This window comes from Thermothelomyces heterothallicus (genome assembly GCF_042370625.1).
Source record: "Thermothelomyces heterothallicus CBS 202.75 unplaced genomic scaffold P884_scaffold_8, whole genome shotgun sequence".
Lineage (NCBI taxonomy): Eukaryota > Fungi > Ascomycota > Sordariomycetes > Sordariales > Chaetomiaceae > Thermothelomyces > Thermothelomyces heterothallicus.
The window spans coordinates 1,246,675-1,257,701 of NW_027192569.1; the positions used below are offsets into that span (position 1 = coordinate 1,246,675).

At 40.8% G+C, this 11,027-nt stretch overlaps 1 protein-coding gene across 1 annotated transcript; it reads left to right on the top strand.

The window, feature by feature from the left end:
- On the top strand, window positions 1-204 carry P884DRAFT_188062 (uncharacterized protein; the record flags this gene model as incomplete). Its single annotated transcript, XM_069437359.1, has 1 exon — window positions 1-204. A coding segment is annotated over one exon (204 nt), but the record flags the coding sequence as incomplete, so codon positions are not given.
- Window positions 205-11,027: the final 10,823 nt, after the last annotated feature.

The window sequence follows — 11,027 nt, forward strand, 5'->3', positions numbered from 1 at the left end:
GGCCCGCAGCTGCCCACGCTACCCCTCATCCTAACCTACGATCATGAGTGGTCTCTCTACTTTGCAGTCGATCGTCTGGACAAGATCGAGATCCTCGGCCCCATGCAGATCGGCATGACTGATAACCTTCCGAACATCTACCAGCTGCTTACCGTGCTTCGGTTCCTCGGGGCTTGGATCGATACCACCTTTCGCTCCTGGGTCATCAACGTTTTTCGTCCCCAGATATGATGGAACTACCTCAACTTCAGGCTGTTACAAGTTTGCAAACTCGGCTCTTCTTTCCCATCCTCTTCCTGGTTGCTGCGAGCGAGCCCACCTCGTCATCGCCTCCATAGCGTTCGCCACTTATCCAACCGTCGCGGTCGCCAAATCGGACATAGTCCGATAAGCCAGCCAGAGGCAAAGACACAGCCGAAGACTCAGCTCGAGCAAAACCAACCAAAGCACTAATCAGCCAAAGACACAGCCAAAGACAGCAAAAACAAGCCAAATTCAGGGAGAGCCAAGTACACTGTCCAAGACACAGGCAGAGCCCAGGATCCAGCCAGCAATAACAACTCAGCCCGGGACTCAACCAGAGGCACCAAGTCAAACCAAAGACTCACAGTCCCAGCTAAAGACTCAGCCGGCAAAGACAAGCCAAATTCAATAGGAGCCAAACACCTACCCCAAGACACAGTCACAGCTAAAGGCCCAGCCGTCAATGACAAGCCAGCCAAAGAGTCAACCACATATACCAAGCCAAACCAAACAGCCACAATCCCAGCCAAAGACTCAGCCAACGACAGCACAGACAACACAGCCAAAGGCGCAGCCAAAGGCATAGCAAATGGGACCATTGGCTACCGAAACGTTGATGATCTGGTGGGTGAAACCTGCGTCGGGCCAACGCCATACCAGCGGGAACCAGCAGGGGCCCCGTGTTTCTTGTTTCTTGGTTCTTGCCTACATCCTCTCCCCGCGCCATATGAACCTCGGCTTCCTCCCTGTTCTAGTAAAACTGTCCCCACGTGTATCGGCCAAGGTCGAGAGATTTGTGTGCCCCGAAGACGCCGACCATTTCCAGCCTCCCGAGCCCGAGCTCGACGAGCAACATAGCAGAATATCCCCCTCAACAAAGGTCAGCCTACCTTACCTAATGAGGCCGGGCTATCGCGCCGCTGCTAACTTCCTCCGCCTCCTCCAGCACGTCCGAGAAGCGAACCCCAAACGACGGTCCTACGTCGGATAGTGACCCGTAGCACTCCCCATCCGCGCCTCCGAAGTACATTACCGAGATTTTCGAACGTTCATGGCATCGGTACGACAGGACCTCGATGAACGCAAGAAGAAGGATGGTTTCGGTTGATAAGGAGGTTGATAGGGTGCCGGTTGCTGCATCGATTGACGCGTGATTTGCTTTATTCTTGCCTAGTACTTTCCGCTCTCTACCTATCTCCACCTTTTTCCTTCAGATTTGGCTGCTCTTGTACCTTCGGTTTTTTCGCCACCTTCTTCTGAACTAGTGGAACAGACCACTTGCTGGACAAAACAGAAAATGATACACACCACATATTCGTGTTGTCGGGCGTGCCTTCAGCCCAAACAATGACCTGACCATTGCTCTAGGTAACCATAGCAACCGTATTTATAGTAAACTGACCGAACCTTTTCAAGTGTTCAGCGGTTGTGGACTCGTATAGGTCGAGTAGCTGTCTTTCGTCTGGAAAGTCCTTGGCGCGTAAAATGAATGCTTTCTCAATACCAGTCTCTGTTGTTACGACCGTATATAGATACCGAGAGTTGAGGAGTTTAAAGAGAACGCGACCATTGTATTGTTGTCCATTAGAGGAAAAGTTGACGAATATTTGGTTCGTAAGCGGTTTGTGATACTTCGATGACTGTTGGATTATACAAGTTTGTCGGAAGGCTAAGGAGTTGGTAGTTATGGTGATGGTCTTGTTAACTGGTTCAATCTTATCGTCGTTGGCATAAGGATCTTGTTTGATCAAAGGTGGTGAGGATAATGTTGATTGGAGTTGGTATTGAGACCCTAGACGATACTATAGTTATTGGTAGGGTATAATAGCCCATGGCTGTTGTAGTTGCTGGAAATAAATTAGTTGAGGCTGCTGAGGCACCGTCTGCTGAGGCATTGTCTGCTGAGGTATTGCCTGCTGAGGTATAGACTGCCAAGGCATTGGCTGCTGAGGTATTGGCTGTGGAAGTTGAGGCACCTGCTGAGGGATTGGGTGCTGAGGCTGTTACGGATACGGTGTTAGTGATTGTCTATCAAGTTGAGAGTCCGGGATAGATTGCGTAGGAGATCGTTGTTATTGTGTCTGTAGTGACCAATCCATTGCTTCATCGATAGATACTGGGGGTATATCTCCTCCTTATATCCATTCGAGCCTCTTCTTTGCCCTGATCTGGATACAGGGGTAGAAATATTCGAGACAGCGCTTCGATTCCTTTTGGAACCCTGGCCTGAATCATCGACATATATTGGGCTTGGTACTCCAAAAATCGTATGGAAATTTCGTCACAACTGTCGGTCTTGATGGCCTGCCTTGTTTTCGTGCAGGGTAGGGTTGGACCTGAGGCCAGCCTGGGGTTTCTGAGTCTGCTGCTGAGGATCGGCCTTGCCCTGGGTCTGCTGAGGAGTAGCTTGTGTGTGCTGAGGACTAGGGCTAGGGCTAGGGTACGCTTGGGCAGTCTTGCCCAGAGTATGCTGAGGAGCAGTAGCCTTGCTGTATTTGAGGAGTAGCATCCTTGCCCTGAGGACCAGCCTGGGGGCTCTGAGTTTGCTGGGGACAAGTAGTTGGTAGGGGATTATGAAAGATATTACCTTGCTAGTGTATCTCTCCGTGTAAATCGTTGAGGGCAGAAGTTGCAAGGGAAGTCCCGCCTACGCGTATGGACACTGGTGATATGCCTTCGGAGGTCTGGCTGCCGTAGAAAGCGTCGGCGGCGCTCTACCCACTCAAATGAATATTCAAGGGGCCGGGTATAGTGGGTACGCATGTGAACGTTATGGTTATGCTTCCGGGAGAATGTCTTTGGGCATCCTAGAGCCAGACAAGGATACCGTTAAATAGGAGGAGAGGTGATAGAAGAAGCTGGCCCAGAGATATCGAGGTCCCATCCATTGCCGATATCCGGTCCAAAACTAGGAACAGCGGTATCGACGCTTACCGGGGAAGAAGGTCCACTTGATTGAGCATGGCTAGGCGATGAGGTTGATTGATAGGGGTCTGGTGACTGGGCGATGAGGGCCCCTTGAGCACTCGAGGTTGGTTGGGGAAGGCCCGGGGTGATGGAACATTGAGCTCGACCAAAATGTCTCGAAGACGCTGTGCTGTCGTCTGCGCAACGAAGGGCCCCTGAACAATCGAGGGTGCTGGCGGTGACTGAGCGATGAAAGGCCCTTGAAGAATTGACGTCGGTTGGAGGAGGTCTAGCGGTGATATGGCCTCGGAGGCATTTGAGTCTGGTGACTGAGCAATGGGAGAGGCTCTGTTTAGATTGTCAAAAAAAAAACCCAGTCTTCAACATCGAATTGACTCTCCAAGAGGTTGTACTCGGCGGAGTTGGAGGAAGCACCTCCCCACCTTGGGCTTTCGAAGGTCGGTGGGGAAGTGGCGGCGGCGAATTCTATACGGAGTACAATACAAGAGGCATATGTATTGTACTAGCGTTTTCTAAGCGGCGTTATAAGAGCTCTTCCTCTCCTCTAATGAGTCGATTATAGCCTTAACCTCGGTATACCGGTTTCCCAAGTAAGTAAGAAGCAGCTAGGAGAAGTGTTAGGCTCGCCGCTTTCCTCTTAGATGTTACTTATAGAGAAAACGGCCGATTCGTGTGGCGGCGCGGTCTGCCACTTTCGTCCGGGTACACGGCTTCGATAAGAGTGCTATTGGCGTTGACAGGTCGCTAGTCAATTGTCCGAGGGCCCTTCGCTTATCTGCCTCCTTGAAGTACTCTACTCTCCTATGCTCTACTACGAGCTTGCGAAGGTCACTTCGGAGCTTTATATATGTAGCAAAAGCTCGCTTTGCATCCGGGTGGCGCTCGCCTTTTTCGTCCCGTGCCGTCTCGTACTCTCGCTTTAGGCTTTATATATCGCGATGCCCTTCTAGGCGTTATATATCTTTAATAGTTAGGTAGAGTGGAGCGTTCTCGTCCCTCCCGGCAGTCGCGTATTGTAAGCATTTGGTAGAGCTCCTCATATGTCCCTGCCGCTTCGAGGCCGAAGATAATCGGCATGATCTCCTTTCGAATATGCTGAGGGAGATATCTTTGTTGAAAGACAGACTCGGTGTTTACCATGAAATACGAGTGTAGCGCCGGTGTAAGGGGCCCTAAAGAGACTTATAAGTCAATAAGGAACAGAGGTACTTAGAATAAAACAGACTATCGAGTTTAGAACCAGCGCCTATACGGAGGGAATATAGGCACTAAGGATCTCGGTTGCCGGCGACTTACTATAACTGATGCCATGTTCCCTAGTACTTAGTGTAATTGGTCGGAAATATCTCGTGGCCTAATAACTCCTCTTTCTAGGGGAGCTCTAAGGATTTGACATACTCGAGGTTCGGACGGTCAAGCATCTCGCCAAGAGATCCAAAAGGGGTGGATGCCAAACGCAGTGATGAGCTTCTAGGAGCGTTAAAAGCAGTCTATAGTGGGTGGCTATACGAAGGAAAAGAGTACCTTGTTGAACTATCTACAAAGGAGACAAAAAGAGTGGTATTTATAGACAAAGGGACTAGCCAATACGTTGGTAACGACGCCTTATACGCTGTGGCACGTATATAGCTAATACTCTTAGAAGTTCTATAGCTTCTGACACACCCCCTAGTTAAATGCGGTAGTCGTTTAACTACACTTTGTGGTGATACTGTTCCTAGTGTTATATCCTTTATTACTCTTATCTCGATAGCTCCTTTAGGGGGCCTACCTTCTGTATTTAGAAGTCTAAAAGAGTCGAGTATAGTAGAGCGATTCCTTTGAAGTTATAGTTTAAATATAGCTATTATAACTATAGTAGCGATAGTATTATTAATAGTAATTGTAATAATGATAAGATAATGCCTCTTATACTCGAATCAATAGATGACTTGTTAGGTACGCCCGTTACGAATAATATAGTTCCTTTAAGCTTAACTATAGCTATTACTAGGCTGGCTCTTACTCCTGTTATACCTAGGAAGCGTAAGCGCGCCGAAGGGTCTACCCTATAAGTACTTATTCTATCGCTGATTTTGTGGTGTTTTAGCGATTCTAGCGAATCTAGCGGTTTCAAGTGACTTTGCATAGTTTAGTTTCTTCTAGTTAATTTAACGGCGGTTTTGTTATAATTTCTAAGCACTCTACTAGTCGTATTAAGATCGTTTGAGCTAACTAAATATAGTAATATTAAAGTTAGCGAGCTTTATAAGGTACCCTATAGAATGTATATATAGTCGGCTCTAGTAGGACGTTCCTTTGGTAAATATTATAATTATTCTAGTATTAGCTCCTATTATTACTATTATACTTATGGTTACTATAAGTATAAGGATATATATATTAATTGCTTATATATCTAATAGCTCTTATAATACTTATACTAATTAGAATAGTCCTACTTCTTATGTTAGATCGGCGAAGGATTTGACGAAGGCTCTGCTAGATAGTGCCAAGGCTTCTATAAGTCCCTAGATTCTACCCTCTACCCCTAATATATAGGTAAGATAGAAGTGCTAATAGTTATATATAGGATCTTAAGAAGTTATATATAGTTCTTCGGAATAACCTTAAATGCGTTAGCGTTTCCTCTAAGCAAGTTAAGGACAATACGGAGGAGTATAAGGTTAATAAGGCTAAACTTATATGCTTTACGAAGATCGCCTGCTCTGTCTATAATATCTTCTACTAGCTAGGTAAAATCAAGGAGGGTTATAAGGCTTGTATTAGCGTTTCTAATGACATATTAGGTGCTATGCCGTTACCTGGTAAGGATAAAGGCAAGGGTAAAGCTATTAATCCTAATAATAGCTAATAATAGTAGAAGGTTATATTAATATATCTAGGAGTACTAGGCAGAGTACTAGATAGTGTCTTAGGTACTTATATATATACCCTGGTTTGTTTTCTTGAATTTAACTTATTTACTACTCCCTAGTTATATAAGCCTATAACTAATATCCTAAAGATTAAAGAGTACTCTCTAGCGTTCGAAAGCTTATTGGCTAAGTCATTTTATAAGCCTATCTACTAGTATCTAACTAGTTAGTGGATATATAGCTTTAAACGTTCCTTTTGCCGCTTCCTAGTATAACTATATATCATAGATATCTATATACTATAGGCGAGTATTAATATATTTGTTCTTAGCTATCACTAGTTATATAGTTTGCTAATTATCGTAGTAGATATTCTAGGGTTCTCTAAGCTTAAGATCGATATTTATAAATAGCCTTTTAAGCGCTATAGCCTCTCTTATTATAAGGGAGAGCGTTAAAAGTTCTACTTTAGTGCTTAACGTTATAATAGTATCCTAGTACGACGCCTTCTATATAATAGGACCGCTAAATAGAAAGAAGATATATCCCTATAATAAATACTATATATCTAGATCATCTATATACGAGGCGTTACTAGTAATTATAAGCGTCAGACTATCTAGCGCTTACTCGCCTCTATACTAGATTGATAGGTAAGAGCTCCTAAATAGATATCTTACTACTTACTATACCTCTCATAAGTAGTCTAGTCCTAGGTTAGTCAGGTATTAAGATAGTACTAAACAAGTATATATAATATCTAGACGTAATATAACTATATAGTATAGGATTAATCTAATAAGCTCCTAATACTCTTTAATCTATATATTAATAGCGCTCCCTTTAAACTTCTTTAGTTCTTTATAACTTAAGGGAGTTAGTTTATATATACTAGGTACGTCTAGTCTATATCTTCTCACCACCTTTCTAATATATTAGTTATAGACTAACTATATCTTACGTATAGGTTAGTCTCGAATTACCCTAATCCCAAGGAACCAACTAACATTACCCTGCTCATAGATATCGTAACAAGCTTTGATTCCTTCTATTATACGCTCGGCTACTATAGTATTACTTTCGTGGAAGAGGACTAAGAAGTCGTCAATATAGAAGATTAGGATAACGCGCTTATCGTAGCTTAGGAAGAGGTACTTCTCTTCTCCTGATAGCTCTATCCTAAGTTCTAAAAGCGTTTTATAGAACTCCTTATACTATAAGAGTAGCGAGTCCCTTAAGCCGTATAAAGCTCTTTGTAACTCTATATATTTTCCTAGCTACTTGAATCCTTCTAGTAGTTTGTAGATAATAGGATCGTCTTCTGGCCATTCGGCGTTAAGGAACGCTTACGCTATATCGAACTATTTAACTTCTAAATCAAAGTATACTATGATCACTATTATTATATAGAATAACTATACTACTAAAGTAGCTATATATATACTTTCTACTAAGCTAATATCTCATGGATCTCCTTATATATAAATCCTTGCCTTATACTTTTCTAAGAAACCGTCCTTATTACACTTATATATAAATACCTATTTTAATAGTATAGGTTACGCTTTTGCCTACTTGTATAGGATAATCTTCTATGTTCCCCTACTCTCTAAGTTATATATCTCCTTATAAGCCGTATATTTAAACTACTATCCTAATAGGTAATTATATAGGTCTTACTAGTTATTAGGAACGTAAATAAGATTATTAATGTGCTAATATAGTTTATTTAAGGCTACTCTAAGGCATATAGTATCCTTCTATTATATAGTAGTGGCGAACACTATATATACTATTTATATACTCTAATCTTCTAAGTAAGCTTCCTATTAATTAGGTAGGTAAGTCTTATAGAACTATTACTAGAGTTCCTTAGTTATATAGATAAAGGAGTAATAGTAATTAACCCTCTCTTTATTTTATAGCCTTCCACTTGACTAGATAGGGTCCCTAGGCTCGTAAGCCCTCCTCCTACCTCTACCTCTCTATATAGGAGGTCGCCAAATATCTTCTCCTTCGCTTCTACCTTCTAAAGGATACGTTAGCTAATCCGGACTTCGCTTAACGCTCTATTCCTCTAGTATAGCAGGGTATAATATATCGGTAGTACCGTCCCTAGTTTCTAGCTCTTCTATTATACTACATATATATAACTCTTCTATAGAAGGTATTCCTCTATTAGATTTGATAGCTCCCTTACTCTCCCTAGCGTCTGGTTAGCTAGCTAGCGACTAGGAAGGCCCTAATTCAAACCCTCCTACTTCCTAGTAGATATCCCCTTTACTAGCTAGTATAGGGTATACTACCAAGGGCTTAGGTATATATTCAGGGGTTAAGAGTCTTCTAAAGCTCTCTATCTACTTGGTAAGTTCGTCTATTACTTATATCTCCACTATAAGAGTCTCTAGAACTAATTACTCGCTTATAGGCTATATATTAGAGAGCTCCCTTACCCCTAAGTCTTGACCCTATTAGAGAGGTTGATCTACCGCTAGACTCTCTTATAATAGAGGCAGCTAAGCCACTATAATAGAGTCTTCCACTAGTTAGCAAGTCTATAGCATCGCTTCCTAAAGAAAATTGCTATCCTAGGAATCTTTATTAAGATCGAATTAATTGATTTCCTAGCTCACTACCGCTAGTAACGGCTCTATTAGCTACTCTTTGCCTAGGTAGTAGAAAGTCTTCTTATTAAAGCAAACATTATAAGTTATAATGACCCTATTGAGCTTAAGTATCTAAACGCGATAGATATTAGATATATAATATCCTATAAGATACCCTATTAGCCTATATAGTAGTACCTTAAAGTCCTTTATATACCACTTAGCTTCCTTATCCTTATAAAAGATATATACCTAGTATCTATATATAAAGATACTACTCTAGTCTAGGTATAAGTTACTAGTTAATATAATTATCAAGCTAGGTTTATACTAGTGAAAGTACTATTTAAACTAGCTATAGAGCACTTTGTTAAGAGTTCTAAACGAGTAAGTATAGCCTAGGCTTATTATATATAAGTATACTACTACTTATATACTTTCTAACTAGAGCTTTATAGGTAGATTTGTACCATTAAGTATCTTAATTAAGCGTAAGATTAGTTCTTACCCTACTTGCTCTACTAATCTATTAGGCTTATAGGTATACAAAGGTAAGAGTTTAAGATCAATCCTACTCTCTACTACCTAAGTCTAGTAATATATTAGTACTTGCCCTACTAAGCTAATTATCGTAGTATCGTTATCCTACTTGATCTTATAGATAGTAAGCCTATATTAGCGTCTTATCTAGCTCTCGAAGTTCTAGATAACTCCTATAATTTAGTCTAGTGTCACAGAAATATATATATAGATGCCGCCTAGGCCACCGGCATAGATAGGCCAATCAAGCCGAAGGGACAGAAGAACCAATCATAGTATAGGAAGCATTATAATCACTATATTCACCAGTGATCCGGGTAATCACTACTATATACTTACTTACGATCACTATAATCAGGAGTAATCACTAGGGTTATATATACATATAGATAGTCACTCGTTATAGTAGACTCTAGGAATTTACTAGTAATAGTAATTACAATTATAATATTCCTAATAGCATTATACTACTATAAGAGATAACTCTATTATTATAAACCCTTTAGCTTTACCAAATCCCTTAGACGACCCATACCCTTGTCCCGCTTTACCTACCTTTATCTAAACCCTTTTAGAAGAAGTCTAAGTTAGGTTTATCATACGTTACTATTACTTCCTTTGTTCTATTATAGTTTAGGACGAAGGTAACTTCGACCTTGATATCGATATAGCTACTAATATCACGGCCAAATAGCTACTTACCTAGCTTAGTCAACTCTAGTAGCGAATCTAGGAGTTAGACTAGAGAGATAAGGCTGCTTAAGCTCGAATCAAGGAACTCGAAAATGGCGAAAAACACTTATAGAAACTAGTTAACGAGGCCTATACTAAAATCAAGGCGCTCGAGACCGCCAAAGCAAGCTATATTAAGATTAAGCTATCTAGTAAATACAGAGGAACTAAGGAGGATCTCGTAGGGTTTTTGACAAACCTCTGATCCTACTTCTAACTTAATAATGATAAATTTCCAGATGATAAAGCTAAAGTCCTCTATATAGCTATAAGACTAGAGGGCAAGGTACTTAGATAGTTCAAGCCTATATAGAATGACTATCTTACTAAAGAGGATAAAGACGACTAAGACGCATTTACATAGGTAGTCTTTCGATCCTACGACTGTTTTGAAGAAGAGCTTTAGAAGGCTTTTAGTGACAAAGACGAGAAGATTCATATATAAGAAAGGCTCGCCAATCTCCGGCAGACTAAGTTAATAGCCTCTTACACTATATAGTTTAGGTAGGATATACTTAAGTCTTAGCTTAATAATAAGGCATTAATATAACTATTCTATAATAGCTTAAAGGAAAAGGTTAAAGATAAGCTATTAAGTACGACCGGCCTAAAACTCTAGATAAATATATTATATAGGCTATTAGGATCGATAATCGACTCTATATATAGGAGTAGTAAAAACGAGGTCAAGTAAGCAGAACCCTAGTTAGGGCTAACGACAAGAAAAAGCGAGTATACGTTAGTACTATATATAGGATATATCCTAGAGCTATAGATATAGATATAGTATAAAAGTAGGATAAGAAGAAGATAATTAAAGATAAGACTAACGTTACCTATTATAACTATAGAAAGAAAGGATACTATAAGTAGGAATACCAAAGCCTAAAGAGAGACTAGAAACCAGTCCTAGGAAAGGAAACTATAGTTATCGACGAAACCAAGGATATCGTCAAAATAGCAGCTATAAGCTATAAAAATAGGGATAGCAATATAGATAGTCTTAAATATAATAATAATAGTAAAGACAAATAGACGCCGTACTCTAAGCTAGTTACTATAGATCTAGAAATAGGTATTACCAAATAGGATATAGTAGGAGAGTATATACTACCGATTT